Source organism: Amphiprion ocellaris, chromosome 4 (assembly GCF_022539595.1).
Source record: "Amphiprion ocellaris isolate individual 3 ecotype Okinawa chromosome 4, ASM2253959v1, whole genome shotgun sequence".
In the NCBI taxonomy this organism is placed as follows: Eukaryota; Metazoa; Chordata; class Actinopteri; family Pomacentridae; genus Amphiprion; species Amphiprion ocellaris.
In genome coordinates this window covers 6,432,143-6,448,629 of record NC_072769.1, presented here as the reverse complement: position 1 = coordinate 6,448,629, position 16,487 = coordinate 6,432,143, and the positions used below count along the sequence as shown (strand labels likewise).

At 40.1% G+C, this 16,487-nt stretch overlaps 3 protein-coding genes across 4 annotated transcripts in view; 2 read left to right on the top strand and 1 right to left on the bottom strand.

Moving 5' to 3' along the window:
- Positions 1-904: 904 nt before the first annotated feature.
- sgsh (N-sulfoglucosamine sulfohydrolase (sulfamidase)) lies at positions 905-7,383 on the top strand. Its single transcript, XM_023275292.3, has 9 exons — positions 905-1,186; positions 2,718-2,878; positions 2,957-3,062; positions 3,161-3,531; positions 4,409-4,490; positions 4,568-4,771; positions 5,607-5,773; positions 5,862-6,079; positions 7,044-7,383. The coding sequence occupies exons 1-9, from the start codon at positions 1,105-1,107 to the stop codon at positions 7,225-7,227; spliced, it is 1,575 nt and encodes a 524-aa protein (XP_023131060.2). The 5' UTR covers positions 905-1,104; the 3' UTR covers positions 7,228-7,383.
- Positions 7,384-7,522: 139 nt separating this feature from the next.
- Positions 7,523-10,303, top strand: npb (neuropeptide B). 2 transcript variants are annotated; one of them, XM_023275268.3, is made up of 2 exons: positions 7,523-9,112; positions 9,726-10,303. In XM_023275268.3, exons 1-2 carry the CDS (start codon positions 8,849-8,851, stop codon positions 9,852-9,854), a joined length of 393 nt encoding a protein of 130 aa, XP_023131036.1. In that variant the 5' UTR covers positions 7,523-8,848; the 3' UTR covers positions 9,855-10,303. The 2 variants fall into 2 exon arrangements, with proteins under 2 accessions (XP_023131036.1, XP_023131035.1); XM_023275267.3 differs by having other exon boundaries at positions 9,705-10,303.
- A 102-nt stretch (positions 10,304-10,405) lies between these two features.
- gnav1 (guanine nucleotide binding protein (G protein) alpha v1) overlaps positions 10,406-16,487 on the bottom strand; it is a 47,597-nt gene continuing 41,515 nt past the window's right edge. Inside the window, exons 8-9 of the mRNA XM_055009785.1 lie at positions 14,702-14,789; positions 10,406-11,790 (exon numbers count right to left, since the gene is read on the bottom strand). Coding sequence (XP_054865760.1) covers positions 11,600-11,790; positions 14,702-14,789 — 279 coding nt within the window. The 3' untranslated portion in view covers positions 10,406-11,599. The remainder of the gene's footprint in view (positions 11,791-14,701; positions 14,790-16,487) is intronic.

Genomic DNA, 16,487 nt, shown 5'->3' with positions numbered 1-16,487 from the left:
AAAGCAAACAAAAAAGTCAACTAAAGACAAGTAAGCAGCTATTTCACACATACAACAACCATAATTACACATCTGTTCACAAGTTCAAATTAGTATTGTCAGGTCTTCAGTGAACAGGTATGCTGTTCTGTGACCCTTGAACTAAATGAGCTTTAAGATCTTTACAATCATATGATGGTCATATGGCAGGCTGATTCTTTGCATACCTGTAGAACAGCCAGAACTTTCTCCACATGATACAATATTCCCTAACAAAGAAACAGTCTTATAAATACACCCCAGTGTCACATAAGCTGCCAGAAGTCTGATCCTGCAGAGTGACATTCACTTAACTCTAATTGTGTCTGATAATGTGTCAGATTCTCAGTCAAAGAGCTTTAGTAAAAGAAAACAGCTGGTCTTCTCCTTTTGGTTCTTGATGACGTTTCATGTCCAGTCCAAGAGGCTTCTGCAGTTCTAACTTTTAACTGGCTTTACTAGGTTTGGACTGAAACCGTTAGAACTTTCTGTGTTATATAGGTAGCTTCTAATTATCAGAACAATAAGATGTTACACTGACAGAAACAGTAAGATGTGCAGAATAGTGCAGAAGAGAACAAAAAAATCAGAAATACAGTAAAACATAAAAGAACAGAACACGAACAAAACAAAATGCAATGTAATGTAATGATACAGATTTTTAAAAAAAATAGAATATAACAGAACAGAGAGTATAATAAAATATTCTTGCCAAATCTGATGTCTTCTTCTTGCACATTGTTCCGTGGTCCGGCTGTGATTTTTAAACCCGCTGTTGCTGCTTTGGTTAAAAAAAAAAAACACACTTCCCAAAAACGATGACACTTTGCTGATGAAGCGCCGGACAGAGTTCCTGTTTTCTGTCGTCATGTGACCTCTGTCATGTGACCACAGGTGGGCGGGGCTTACGTTGTTTGAGGAAGACGCCGAAAGTTTCGTTTCTGTTAAGGAATGAAGCTGTTACATAGCTCAAATGATGTGTTTATTTTAACGACTGAACTCGTTTTTCTTTATTCAGTGTAACAGTTCTGACCCATTGTATGCGTCTCACGAGATTTTGAGACTTTTCGGCGAGATTTTGGGATCATGCTGCCTGAGTTACTTGTTCTCGTGTTAGCATCATGCTACATTGGGGAATCAAAGAGGAGAAATGTGCTTCTAATAATTGGTAAGTGAACATTGTTGTGGAGTGACCGCGTTTGAGACTTTAAATCTCTCTTGAACTCATTAGAATGCTGAAAAAAACGCTCAGTTGCTCGGTTATGAGATACACAACACAACTAACAGAAGGATATAAGTGTTTAACAGATGTTCAGTCAACTGACAGCTGTGGTGCTGTTGTGTTCTTCTTTTATATTGTTCATTTATATCAGTTGGGGTAGACTAAGTAGCAGAAACACCTTACTGTATGAAACAATACAGCTCAACAGCAACACAAAATAAACCAAAAATAAAGCTGAATTAAACACTTAGCAAGATGTGCTTAACAAACTGACAACTAACTGAAAATGTCAAAAATGCATAAAATCTTCAAGCTTGGTACATGCTGTGATGTTGTATCGCAGTATGAATAAAGATCATTCCCAAAATACTAATGCAATACACATTAGGCATTACTTAAAAAAAAAACTATACAATGCATTGTATTTATTTGCTCCCTGTAGAACATAATTCATGATCATACTTGTTACATTACTTTAGCATTACTCCACAACATCAGCCTTTGATGCATTTTCACGCAACTGACAGCTAACAATATAAAGTTTAACCTTACATATGCTCACATATTAATGCAAATCCCTAAATACACAAGATGCTTTTTAATGCTCTTTAGTAAAGTATTAGCACAAAGCTAATGACAAAGTTTAGGAAAACCAGATCAAAGAAAAATACTGTTGTGATAACAAGGCTCAACAACCAGGCCTTATCACCCAACTCACCTTAGAAATGTAGACAATGCTTTTAGATTTAGATGTTTAACAGTCAATTAAAGGATGTACTAGAGTGGTCAGAAAAAAATTTGAGAGTAGCCAGGCCTAGATTTTCATTTATAACAAACTGGTCCTTAGGAGGACTAATGTTATAAATGACTACTTTAAAATCTAATTAGGTGCGTCATAATTATATGTAAAGCATTTAACATTCTAGCTTGGCTCCAAAATCTAGAATGCAAGCTGATTTGAAGTAGGTTTGTAAGTATTAAGTTTGTTGTCAAGAGTGTGTAGTGTTCTTTTTCCAGTGCATAAATAAATAACCTTCTAGGGTCAGGAGTTGCAAATTAGCATTTGTGAAGAATGATATTTGAATGGAAAGCTGTTTTGTAGTTAGTCTATATATCTGCCAGAATAATCCACTGCATAGGGAGTTGAAACTGTTGCCCTCAGGCTGATGTTTTAGGGCACTTATTTGGAGGTCATCAAAACTGCAATGTTTGTTTTTTTTAAATCCCTAGTAATATTGATATGCTTCACGAAAATCAGCACCGTGGCTTTGTCTTTGCTCTGCTTTGGCACATTTATACATTTATATTTGGTGTGTGATTGTATATTGTTGTTGTCCCTCTGGCTGCAGTGCAAATTTCCCCCAGTGGGACAGAAAAGACACTTCTGGCCACATAGTGTAAGAGCTAAGAAGTTTAAGTGGATTGATTTGACACCTCCCACACATAATGCTGAATTTCTGTCTCTTCCCTCTTCCAGCCGATGATGCAGGTTTTGAGACGGAGGTTTATAACAACTCAGTGGTCCACACGCCACACCTGCGCTCTCTGGCCCAGCGCAGCCTGGTGTTCAGCAACGCCTTCACATCTGTCAGCAGCTGCTCCCCGAGCCGCTCCACCATCCTCACAGGCCTGCCACAGGTAACACACAAACACATGTATAGCTGTCATTTGTGCATGACTTCAAAATATTGAATAGGGTTTTTCTGGTCTTTTCAGCATCAGAATGGAATGTACGGCCTCCATCAGGGGGTTCATCACTTCAACTCTTTTGATGAAGTACAAAGTCTGCCGCTGCTGCTCAAACAGGCCAACGTGCACACAGGTAAATAAGCAGTTTTTCTCATATCCACACTCATGAACAGCATTGCTTTCTGTCACTTTTCATACGCACTCTCTCTTTCTCATCTGTTGTCCTCACAGGTATAATTGGAAAGAAGCACATCGGTCCTGGATCTGTTTACCCTTTTGACTTTGCCTACACAGAAGAAAACAACTCTGTCCTCCAGGTGGGAAGGAACATCACCAGAATCAAACTCCTGGTCCGAAAGTTTTTCCAGAGCCATAAAGAAGAAGCCTTTGAACGAAGGCAAGAGGAAGAACAAAGAAATACACGTGAAATAAAAGATGAAGAGAGGCCGTTTTTCCTTTATGTTGCCTTCCACGACACCCACCGATGTGGACATTCACAGCCCCAGTACGGCGCTTTCTGTGAGAAGTTTGGAAATGGTGACATGGGAATGGGTAGAATTCCTGACTGGACGCCAGAATATTACACACCAGAGCAAGTAAAGGTCCGTGATTAAAGGTTTAATGTTTTATCAAGTGGAAAGAAATTCCAATTAATATTAGAAGAGAACTCTTATTATAAAGAATAAGGTGGCGCGGGGCGGCTGTGGCTCAGGTGGTAGAGCGGGTCGTCCAATGATCGAAGGGTCGGCGGTTCGATTCCCGCTCTGTCCTAGTCATGTGCTGTTGTGTCCTTGGGCAAGACACTTTACCCACCTTGCCTCCAGTGCTGCTACTCACACTGGAGTATGAATGCGTGTGAATGTTGGTGGTGGTCAGAGGGGCCGTAGGCGCAGATTGTCAGCCACGCTTCCGTCAGTCTGCCCCAGGGCAGCTGTGGCTACAAATGTAGTTTACCACCACTGAGTGAGAATGTGTGAGTGAATGAATAATGGATTCATTGTGAAGCGCTTTGAGTGCCTTGAAAAGCGCTATATAAATCTAATCCATTATTATTATTATTATTATAAGGTTTATTAGCTGTAAAACATAGAGATAAATTACATAAAATAAATTTTTGCTTCTGTGTCCCTCATTTGTTTAAACAATTAAATTCCTGTTTTAAAATACTTTTCATATTTCTTATATCATAGCATTTTGTAGCTTGTGTTTTAGTCACTGAGAACTTATTACCAGGCATAGATTTGGGCATTTTGGCAATAGAAGAACTAATAGAAGTGTCAAAACTTCTCATTGTCTCTCTTCTAGTCATTATCATCTAATGAGCCATGATTCTTCTGTATTACATATTTTTTACTCCTGGATCCGCTGATGCAAATCGCAAGCCCAAAAATGTTATCTTATTGTAGGAAAATACCTCACACTTACTGAATTAAAGCATGGAGCTGCTAGCACATGTTAATCCAGTCTTGTAAACTTCAGGTTCCTCCGTTTGTGCCGGACACACCTGCAGCACGAGCCGACTTGGCTGCTCAGTACACCACAGTGAGCAGACTGGACCAGGGTGAGGAACCTGCAAATGCATACAAAAACACACAGTTGTGAAATAGTAAACTGTAATGGTGCCAATTTCCTCTGCAGGTATTGGATTAGTTCTTCAGGAGCTCAGAGAAGCCGGTTATGAGAACGACACTCTGATCATCTACAGCTCAGATAACGGGATCCCCTTCCCGAATGGCAGAACCAACCTGTATCAGTCTGGGACCGCAGAGCCCATGTTGGTGTCCTCTCCAGAGCACAGGGAGCGGTGGGGAGACGCCAGCAACGCCTACGTCAGCCTGCTGGGTAAGAAATGGAATGAGAAATTTAAAGTTCCTGGTGGAGAAATCATGTTTTCCAATTTAAAAACAGTCTAGCAGCCTCTTCCTGTGAGCACGGTGTCAGCTGCAGGTTTAAGTTTATTACTTACACTGGTTCTCAAATTATTTTAATTTGTGAATCACAGTTATTTCCTCACTTGAGAGCAGATCGGCTAAATATAGAAAAGCAGGGACGTCAGCGTGGTTATCTGATGTGCTTAAGTGGCCACAAGAGGGAGACATACCAATAATAAATTAGCAGACCTCAGAAAAAAGATGAACTGAAATAATTTACCCAAATAAATTCCCACATAATGTCTAACTTGCAAAAATTGATGTTAAGCTTTCTTATATGCTATGTTCAATGTTATTTGCTCAATATGTGTATTTCTTTCTGTTTACTGCCTCACTTTTTTCTTCCCCCAATTTACACACTTATCCGCCTACTTATGTGCAATAACTGATACCTCATCCTCTTGTATATAGTCTTCTACATAGTATTTAAAAAAAAATCATCTGTATATAATGTTCTCTGCAGTTTTTGCACTGTGTTTTTTTCTCATTTATCCTTGCACTGCTTTTGTACTTTTTCTTTTGGAGCTGCTGTAACAGTGAACTTTCCCCGCTGTGGGATCAATAAAGTTTATCCTTATCCTTTCATTGTATAGAAAAGACGTCCCTCTGTTTAGCATAGTAACATGAATATCTACCTATGAGTATGTGTGCAGGATTTAAATTTTAAATTAAATTGTCAGTTGTTACCATATATGAGGTGACAGTTGTCTCATTGGCTGTATTGTTCTGGTCTATTTTTTCAACAGACATCACTCCCACCATCCTGGACTGGTTCTCTGTTTCCTACCCGTCCTACAGCCTCCCCGGCAGCCCGGCCACCCCGGTGTACCTCACCGGTCGCTCTTTACTTCCAGCTCTGGTCACTGAGCCCAGCAGCTGGCACACCGTCTACTCCAGCCAGTCCCTGCATGAGGTCAAGACACCACCAGCACCCAGATACCGTTTCATGAAGGAGTCAAACACCAGGTCTTTGACTTGCTCTACTGTCATTTTGATTCCAGGTAACCATGTACTATCCAACTCGCTCGGTCCACCAGGGGGCATACCACCTTCTCCACAATCTACACTACCGAATGCCCTTCCCCATCGATCAGGATCTGTATGTGTCGCCCACCTTTCAGGACCTGCTGAACCGCACCCAGCTGAGTCAGCCAACGCACTGGTTCAAAAGTCTGCAGCAGTATTACTATAGAGAGCGCTGGGAGCTGTTCGACACCAGGTCTGTCACAGCTGCTGACGCTTACTTTGTTCAGTGTTTGACTTGTTTCAGTGCAAAATCCTCCCTGTGATGATTCATAAATACAAACCATTCAATTAAAAAGACAACTGAGTCAGCAGATCCTCACAGGACAGTAAGACACAAAACTCGACCTTAATTGATGGATGACTCAAGACACTGATTGAAATGAGGTAAACCTGAAAGAGGAAATAGTTTCACAAGCACATTTTAACATTCAGAAGAGAAAACACCTCTGGCTCAAAAACATGTACAAACAAGCCTTACAAAGTCTGTGATTCCCAAGAGCACAGCAATACACAGCAGAGGTCAAAATAATTTAAAAAAATCAAGTGTTGCATTCATTTTGTTTACCGTCAATGAGCAGATAAGTCCATATTCATTACTATCAAAATTTAAAATCTCATACTTTTATGATTCATTTTAAAATTTTAAAAAAATCTCATTTTCCAGTTTATATGCCTGTTAATTTTTTTTGCTGAAATTTTAAGGTATAATAGCAAGTGGAAAACTGCTGTCTTTCTTCCTAAAAACAAAAATGACAAGTTTTGTCTTCTTTGCTGTGACTTTTAAATGGAGGTAGATTAACTGTCAGCAGGAAGATGATAAACTGGTTGAGTCAACCACATCTGCAGACCTTTAGCTCCACATTCACTGCCAAATGAATAACAAAGAGAGCTGAGGATGAGCAGTGTGAGTTCATTTAATAGAACAAATTATGAACTGCCTTTTAAAAAAAGCAACATAATAATTAAATAAAAATAAAAACATAAGTGATTCCAGAAGAAAAGCGGCTTACTTTGAATAAAACTTCCAGATTAATATATTTGAATTGCTAGCTCAATAAATAAAATGTCCCTCTTTTTGCTGCTGGGGTTTGGATACTTCATTGTTTCTAAAATCTGTTTTCGAAGTTTAAATTTTAACAAATTCTTCACAACCACAGGACAGACCCTCTCGAAACAAAGAACCTGGCATCGGACCCGTCCTTCAGCACCGTGTTGGAGGACCTGAGGCAGCGTCTGCAGAAGTGGCAGTGGGAGACAGGAGACCCCTGGGTCTGCGGACCAGACTACATCCTGGAGGATAAACTAGAGCCTCGCTGCAGACCTCTCTACAATGGACTGTGATGGACTCTAATGGTATTTTCACTCATCTTGATTGACAAGATGTCTGCTTGCACGAGTGCATTTACCTTTAGAAATACATGATATTTGTTTGTAATTTATATTTTTGTATGTCAGTTCTGTTTTTAAAGCTCAAAAATAAACACAGATTAGATTGGATTTGTTGGTAGGATTGCTTTCAGTATTGCATTTTCCTTCTTTATTCTCCTGGATAATTTCATCTTTCAAGTCTTTCTTATCTGTTCATACATTTTAGGTGCATGTTCCCATCAGCCAGACCCTCCCATAACCCTGTATGATAGAAGAGCAACATAATTACACACCATTTATCTGTTTTTGTTATTATTCAGTTGAACAGACGTAGACTGATCTGCTGATTGCAGAAGCGGTGGAGTCCATAGCAGGTCACCAGTGAGGTCAGCAAATCAACGAACAGGATTTGTATTGACAAAGGCCCGTTTTCCTTCAGAGCTGCACTTTGAAGTGCGACTGATTTGCAGTAACACCCGTTTTAGAAAGCTGTTAAAACTTAACTCAATTTACATCAGTCGATCATTCACAGTGCTTATTGATCTGTTCACTCCTAATTGTCCACTTTCACTCAGGTTAAAGTCTATGGAAGCCTTGTGTTGACTCTGCTTCCTTGCATAGCAGGTCAGCGCCGATGGCTTGAGCAGCTACAACATTAAAACCACCGGCCTTGTATTGTGTAGATCCTCTTCGTGCTACCAAAGCAGCTCTGACATGTCTGTGGATGGACTCTAGACCCGCGGTGTTTGGCACCAGGACTGTGGCAGTGGATCCTCGGCTTCCTGTGGTTTGTGGAGCGGAGCCACAGTGGATCTGTTTTTTTCCAGTGCATGTCATGGATGGGATCTGGGGAGTTTGGAGGCCGAGCCAGCACCTCGGGCTCTTTGTTGTGTTCCTGAGAAGTTTTTGGGGTTCGCTGTGGTGCACTGACCTGCTGGGGGAAGCTGCTGTCACCTGAATGCCAAGGTTCCCTGGGGAGCGTTGCATTGTAACAAAATGATTAATGCCATTCAATTCACCTGTCAGTAGTTTTAATGTTGTAGCCTATCAGTGTATAAATTTCTCATCATTGTGACTCATCAGGTGTCAATACCCAACCAGGAGTTACAGTGGAAATGTACCAATCTGCCTGATTTACATCTATAAAATACACTCATTCAGGAAATGTTGGTTCAATTATTTTGTCCAATTAGTGAAACGCACAACCTCCCTCCTCACTGACAAGCAATCTGGACATCTTTGAGTTATGACCTCCCGTGTTAGTGTATGCCCTGATGTTAATCTATTTCATTTGAACCCCTCCAAGCGTCAGAGACTGAATGACGTCCCCCTATACACACCCGCCTCCCCAGGCTCCGCCAAACCATCAAAACGGATCAATTTGGATTGTTTTTTTCTTGTCTCCAAAGACGGATCATCACCAGCCCGCCCCAGCTCTGATTTGACGAACCTCCTGGGTCATGACAACGTCACCTTGTCAGCCTATATAAGCAGCTGAAAGTTTTAGAAACACTCAGCAAAAACAAACAGACCAAGAACAGACGAGAAAAGCGCCGTTTTCCCTTTGCGTAAAAGTGCCAAGACGGTTCCAGACATGGAGAGGTCTGTCCGGTTTGCCGTGGTGTGTGTCGGAGTGTCTCTACTCATCTCCTGCCATCCAGTCGAAGCCTGGTACAAGCAGTCGACCGGGCCCAGTTACTATTCGGTGGGTCGAGCCTCCGGTTTGCTGTCCGGTATCAGGAGGTCACCGTACGTCCGGAGAGCCGAGTCCGAAGAGACGCTGCCGGACAGCGGGGAGACAGCAGGTAACAACGTGATCACAGAGACGAACAGGCAGATCTCCATCCTAAAAAGCATGGTAAGTGAAGTTAAGATTCTGCGAACTTTACCGCTGTCTGAAGAGGTTCTGTGTATTTTTACACCGATCATACAATGAAAAAAAAAGACGCGTAAAGTTTGCTTTCCAATTAGATCCACGAGAACCGCACTTACGGCGTTTTTTTTTTTAGATTTAAAGTTAGAAATATCGAAGTCAAATATATGTCATACAGATATTACACTGTAGGTCTGTCTTGTTTCACAAAAACAGGGAAACAAATAATAAATAAGTCAAGAACCCGTGCGTAAAAAGGCGGAAACTAGAGGATCAAATCGTAGGCAACAGCAATAAATGTTCTCAAAACGGCTATTTACAAATTAACTAGAGAAACACAGGATTTTAAGTCACTTCTGCCTCAGGAAAACGTCAAACGACAACAATATGTAAAGTTATAAAATAATGTGTTCCGATAACTACTAACAGCAAAGCAAATACGCACAGATCATTTGGTTTTAAAGTTATAAATCAATCAAATAAAAGTTTAAAAGGTTAATTTTAAGAACAAGGATAGTTCTTGGATCTTACATAAATGTGGTATTGCGAAGAAAAATGACTAGAATCACCTTTTCAGTTTGAATTTCCCCTTCTGCAGGCCATCTGCGTGAGGGACATCTCTCCAAACCTGAAGAGCTGCGAGCTGCTGCGGGACGGGACGGGCACCTTCCAGTGCAAGGCGGACGTCTTCCTCACCCTGGACTCCCTGGACTGTCTGTCCGCCTGAGTCCCGGTTGAACCGCGCAGGAGACAGACATCTTCTTCCACCGAATCCCCGAAGCGCAAATCTGGAAGGAAAAAAATGTGGGATGGATGAGTGTAGTGGGGTTTGGAGGGTGATGGTGCAGAGGAAAACCCGATAACTGCTGATAATGGACCGCTGCAGACTCTGAATGTTCTCTCATTGAAAAAAAAAGAAAAAAAAACAAACAAGCATTGTTCACTTTTGCTTTGGCTGCGTAAACAGGAGTGTAAAAGAAAAAACAAGAAAAAAAATCTGCGAGAAATGTTAGATGAAGCCATTTTCTTTCCAGACGACTTTTAATCTTTCCTGTTTCACCCCCTGACATGTACCTGCGTTGCCACAATGTATTAAATGTCCGGAAAGTTGACTGCGGAGCAGATTTCCTGGAAAGTACTTTTATTTATTTTATCTATTAAAATCAACAAACACTGGTTGCCTACTGTGTGGTCTAAATTTGTCTTTAAGTCTTGTACACATAAGTGATCCAGCATTATTGATTTACCCATTTACATGATCAACCTCAAAGCGAAAAGGAAAATTAATCTCATATTTATTTTGTATTGCAATTTCAATGCAATACAAACCATAAAATATATATATTTTTTAGAACACGACACTTGAAGAGTAGAGATACAGTATGAAACTTAATTCTTGAGGTGGAAAAAGAAGGAGAAACATTTCATACACGGATGAAGCATTTAAATGACATAAAAACGGTAAAACCACTTCATCGTAAGGCACTTGGGGGTGCTTTCCTCCCTTCTTTCAGTATCCATATCAGGCTGCATCAGTTATTTCCACATCTTGTTTATCACTGGAGTCAGAGTAGCTGCTGATAAAGCCAGTAGCTCAGGGGAGCCCTCAGAACAAACCCCAGCAGAGTTTATGCCACACAAATCACAAACAGGAGGCATCATCCTGCTTGGAAAAAACAAACAAACAGGGCTTACGTGTGCCAGATTCTGCAACAATAACCATCACAGGTGAAAGGAAGGGAATTAAACACAAGTCAGTCTCTTCAGGGATGTTTTTTCCCCAAACACACACTTTCTGACATTCGTTTTTCTCAGCATCATCGCTGATTGAAGAGCGTCTGGAGAGCGGGTGAAGGCTCAGATTAAAATGCACGCCGTGTGGGTGATTTCAGCTCAAGCAAACACAAACCGGTGCTGCTTTTACAGTGATCAGCTCCTCATTAGGAGGGTGTGACGCACAGCATCTGCACAGCGGAGACACAGTGATGGATGAGCGGAAAACACATGATGGTATGCATGAGCGAGCCAAGGAAGTTAACGAACAGACAGTAAATCCTCACCCACCTCTCTGTTCTTGCCCCCACACAAGGCACAAATGAACATATATGCATCAAGTCTTCAGAAAAAAGCAACGTCACTGTTCATGGTTTGATTTTATAGTACAGTACAAAACATATGAATGCCCATTGGTTTAAAGACAAGCTTGCTAAAGTGAACATTTTACAGGGCTTTACCCAAAAACAAAAGATTGGCCAAGTGGTCCTTCACCTTCATGTGTTGAGAGACAGTTTTTGAAAGCAGTAAAGGATTAAAAGCAGCAAAGAGCATCAGAGCTTCCAGCCTGGACTGAATGGAAGAAGGCAGCAGGCGACATCCTCGGATGAGATGATCTTCACTGCCTTTTAAAAAAGTATTTCTCTTTTAAAATGAGATATCTGCAGTTCAGTGAGGTCTCTTCCCGCCACTCTGGGGTCACAGGAGCGACACCGCCTCCAGGTTCTCCTTGATTATCGTGTCCATGACCACCTGGAAGACGACCTGGATGTTGGAGGTGTCGGTCGCCGTGGTGAAGTGGTGGTAGATGAGTTTGCTGGGAGTGTCGTTGAGCGAGACGAAGGTGGCGGCGATGAAGCGGGCGGCCGAATCCACGTCGCAGTCTGCACCTGGAGGAGACAAAAGGAGGAGAGTGATCAGAGTTTACAGTGAAACATCTGGCTGAAGGATTAGGCTAAGTGGAGATATTTGCACCCTTTGGAGTATGTGCAGAAATTATTTCTTAATTTAAAAGAAAAAAATAAATTATTATTTTTGTGCTTCGCGGGAAAAAGGACACAAATATGATTCTAAAATTAGTGTGAGGCCGATAATTAATAACATCTATTGTCACAACAAGCAATAAACTACCAGCTCTGGCACCAAGTGATGCCACAGACTACTGTATTAAACATACTCCACTGAAATTAAAAGCCCTGCTCTTCAAAATCAGAGTTAAGTAAAAGTACACAATTATTATAAGTAAAGTGTACATCAAGTATAAAACTTAAAGTACTTCTGCAGTAACATGGACCCTGGGATTGATAGATTATACTGGGTCACTGCATCTCAAATCACCTCATTTTTACAACCATTTCTGCTCAACCACCTCTGATTTGTCTGAAATTTTTAAAATCTTTAAAGATAACTGTTGGGGATGACAAAGTGTACATAATGCAGACGCTCATGTACTCGTGGATGCAGAAAGTATAAAACTATCCTTCGGGGTCTGGTACATCTGAAGGGTCACGAATAATCCGAGAGATCTTGAGATGATTGATGGGAAAGAAGACGAAAAAGCAAGTTGTGCTGAACAAATCTGTCATCAATTTTAAAACTACTACCACTACTCTACTGTTATTCAAATTAAAGAACAGTCCCAAATTAGACACAAAACAACAAAGTTGGGATCCACTTGTTTCATCTGGAAGAAAGTATTTTATAATTTAGTTATCTTTTTTTTTTCTAAAGTTACAAGCTACGACTATGTAAAAAAAACTTGGGGGAACAAAATAGTACATTTGCCTCTGAAGTGTACTGGAATAGAAGTATAAAGTAGCAGAACATGGAAATACTCAAAATACACAAGTACAATGTCATCATCTATGATAAAATATTGAACAGCTGACAACTAATTGATAAAATGTTGCAACTCTAAGCCGTGTTTGTTTGCTTTTTTATATGATTAAGCACACAGAAGTTGAAATAAAATGCTTAAAATAACAGATTGAACGGGTCAGTCGTTATTGCTCCAAGTGGTGGTAATAAAGCTGCAAAACAGAACAAAAACACAGAAACAAAAGGAAATCGAGCTTTTAAATCTACAAATTAAAGATCACTATGCATCCGTTAAATTTTGTTCTAAGAAATTAATTCAAATGAAGACATTCAGTGGACGACTGGCAGCTTCCTGCTCATCTGATGGAGCTAAAGGTCACGGTGTTACGACTCGTCATCATATCTGAGGTCATGGATGTTTGCTCTGCCGGTTGACCCCAATCCAAAGGGTTTCCATATTTTTATTGATATTTGCATGAGAGCAGAGGGGACGCAGATCGCTGACACAACAATGAAAACGCTGAGCAGATAGAAAAATCTACCAAAAATAACACATTGTGTGGGAGGATTGTTCCGGTGCAGCAGCTGTAGAAACATGCAGGTTTAATAGTGTCCATCAGATGATGATTGAAAGGTTTCCCTGCTGAACATGTTTGGTGTTTCAGGAACCAGACATTTTTTGTGCCACAAATTCTTCATTTATGTCGATAACAAGCTCCAGTTTATGTTAAAACTTTGAGAGACGTGTCAATCCAACTATGTATATTAGTGATGTCACAGCTTCACGGCAAAAACTGCAGACCTAACGGAGATTAATAATCTTACATTTAGATTTATTATAAATGACTTACTTGGAGCTTTCTAAGGAACATCCTTTTAATTAAACTTAGTTTAATAAAAACTCAGTTTTGTCTGTTTTCTGTTTAAAATACCTTTTAATACCTAGCGGCACAGTGACATTTTATTATTTTTATTCCTTTTAGATGTATATTTTAGTGCTGTTTAATTGCATTTATTTTTATTGTTTTATTGCATATTTTACTGCTGTCTCTGGTTTAAGTTACTGTGTTGTTTTTAAGTTATTCTCTTGTTTTTCACTGTGAAGCACTTTGGCCACCTTTTGGGCTGCTGTAAAGGGCTATAGAAACAAACTTTGATTGATTGATTGTCTTGAAGAGCAACTTTGTCTTCATTTGAGTTAAACTAAATAAATGGTTGTGTCTATTGATGGGCTTCTTTTGCACCAACTATGCTCAACTAAATAGCTTGAAATTAGTTTTATTTTAAGATTTTATGTGCTTTAATGAAAGACTTATTTAGAGTCATATCATCAAACAAAAATCACTAACTGTGCTAGTCGTGAAATTGGCTTGTTATGAGTCCAAGTGTTCTTATCTCTAGAAAGTTCGGCTTTAAGTCTAACAGGGTGTTTTGTGGTGGTGTTGTAGAGGATAGCATTCTATTTAAGGGCAATGTCCTTCTCCCTTATCAATAAAACATAGCCTACAGGTAAATTAAAACCTCTATAAACTGAATATCATCTTCGTCACCATGTTTTTTCTTAAATATACATGTTATTCCGGATTTCTGGATTTCAAATAAACAATATTAACCCTACAACTAACACAAGCTAAGATGTGTTTACATTCTTATATTTATAAAGGCTAATGTTAAGTAACATTTATAGATTCCTCTGCATATGATCCAACAATTTGTTCCACAGTGGTTTACTTGTCCATATAGGGGAACTGCAGGTAAGTGACACCTAAAAATCAGGGTATATAGCGACACTTGACATGGTCACTTTTGTATCTTCTGTATTGATATTTAACCTTTTCCACTTTCCTCATGTGTCGGAGCAAAAAAGTCGAAAAAGACAAATCCAAATTAAAATTGCTGTAGCTCCTGAAGCACTTTCACCACTACAGTGTTATTCCTGGAATCTTATAATGTCCATGTCGGCATCAACAATTAGTGTCCTACCTTTAAACTGTGGCAAATACAACCGCAGATGTCGTCCAGAGTGTAAAATCTTGTCTTGAAAAAGGTCTATCTTGTTCATGAATAAAATCTGCAATAAAAACAAAACAGAAAACAATCAACTGAGAGCAGAACAAGCTCATAACAGCCCCCCCACCCCCAGTGGAAAAGGAAAATCAATCGGAAAGAACATGAGAACAGCACAATGTTAATTTGATTTGGTGACTCCCACCTGCAACACGGCAATAACTACCCAAACCATGAAACCAATATTAGGAATATGTATTGTCAATTACATATATTCACGCAAAATGCAAAAATCAATGGCTGTGATGATACAAGCATGGGGGGGCGATGATGGTGGATCAATGACTTCGCTCCACGCATCAGTGCGCAATCGATGCCTCATGTGAGCTCAACAGGGTCAGCGGCTGCTTTCATTAATCTGTCTTTCTGCTGTTTATGCCTCAACTCGTGCTCAGCCGCCGCCACGCTGCATGAGTACTTTTGGCTTTGTAGTCAACCAATTAAAACTACTTCCAAGTTCTGTCTTTTCTGGCTTGTCTGATCGCAAAACCAAACACACACAAAAAGCCCCCGATAATAACGAGGGAGGGATGAGGCAGAGCAGATTTTCAATGAAGAGGATACGAAGCAACACCTAGGTGTGTAATTACCACTAACCAGCCGCAGTGAAGAGTTAATTGAGGTGGAGGTTACAAATTCTCCTCCCACGCGAAAAAAAAGGCATCATTACACACTTTTGTTTAATGAGCCTGTTAGCTGTGTTAACGTGCAGGCCCACACACAACCCTGCACATAAACACGTCACACACAGACATTTTATTACCCATTTGGCTCTATTGAAGCCTCAAATAAGTTTTTTTTATGATTAATAAAGTATAACCTACTAAAAGAGACGCTTTGGTGTAGCACAGAAATTTTTATGTTTAGACATTTCCTTCAAAAGGGAATCTCTAATGGTTTGAATTGAGTCTTTATTTTCATAATCATACAACATAAACACACTGAGTTTTGTTTTATAAAGCTAAACAATGCCAGGGTTTGGTCAGAAAATGTCAGTTTTACTCTACACGGGTTAATCAGAGCTGGTAAAAACACAATAAAAGGCTGCAGAGTTCACAGCAGTTGACGCTTGCATCAAGGCACAGTGACTTGTATTTTAAGGGGGCTTCAAACACGAGTTAGGTGGAATAAGTTGAACAAGCTCATTACACGGTTGTTTTTAATGTGATCATTTACCGGAAATGGGGACGGAAAAACAGCGACAGGGGAAAATGTCACCTCGTCAACGCTCATCCTAATTACAACTCGCAGCTTAATTGCGAGTGGCAGAGGACTCGGAGACAAAGGGCCGAGGCTGTGATCTGTGTGTGGAAATGATATTTATCAAACACATTAGCGTTGTTCTTGTCTCATGGTGTCATAGAGAACAAATGGAGAGTAGCAAAGAGATTTAGCTCATTTCTCCTTTACTCATCCATGTGCTCCGCCCACCTGGACTGACCTGTCAGACTCAACACAGGAAACTGCCCTCTTTGGATGCATCTCACTGTCTCCATGTTTTTCTCTCATGACTTTTAAAACAAAGCTTCGGTTGTTTGCATGTCTGTCATTTCATAGAAAAACCTCAGATAAAAAGATACAGCTTAGATGTTCTTTTATGCCATGTATTACAAATGGAACCTTGTAAAATGCAAAACAGTGCAATTTCCAATATAGGTTTCAGGGCAAAAGGAGGATCAAAAGATGCTTAACAGGATAGAAA

What these genes read in the sequence shown, in the direction of transcription:
- sgsh (XM_023275292.3), top strand. Translation starts at nt 1,105, where the DNA reads ATGCTGCCTGAGTTACTTGTTCTCGTGTTAGCATCATGCTACATTGGG. An exon ending in TCCTCACAGGCCTGCCACAG is followed by an intron (nt 2,879 to 2,956) that starts GTAACACACAAA and finishes TGGTCTTTTCAG; the next exon opens with CATCAGAATGGAATGTACGG. An exon ending in CGCCTACGTCAGCCTGCTGG is followed by an intron (nt 4,772 to 5,606) that starts GTAAGAAATGGA and finishes TTTTTTCAACAG; the next exon opens with ACATCACTCCCACCATCCTG.
- npb (XM_023275267.3), top strand. Translation starts at nt 8,849, where the DNA reads ATGGAGAGGTCTGTCCGGTTTGCCGTGGTGTGTGTCGGAGTGTCTCTA. An exon ending in TCTCCATCCTAAAAAGCATG is followed by an intron (nt 9,113 to 9,704) that starts GTAAGTGAAGTT and finishes TCACCTTTTCAG; the next exon opens with TTTGAATTTCCCCTTCTGCA.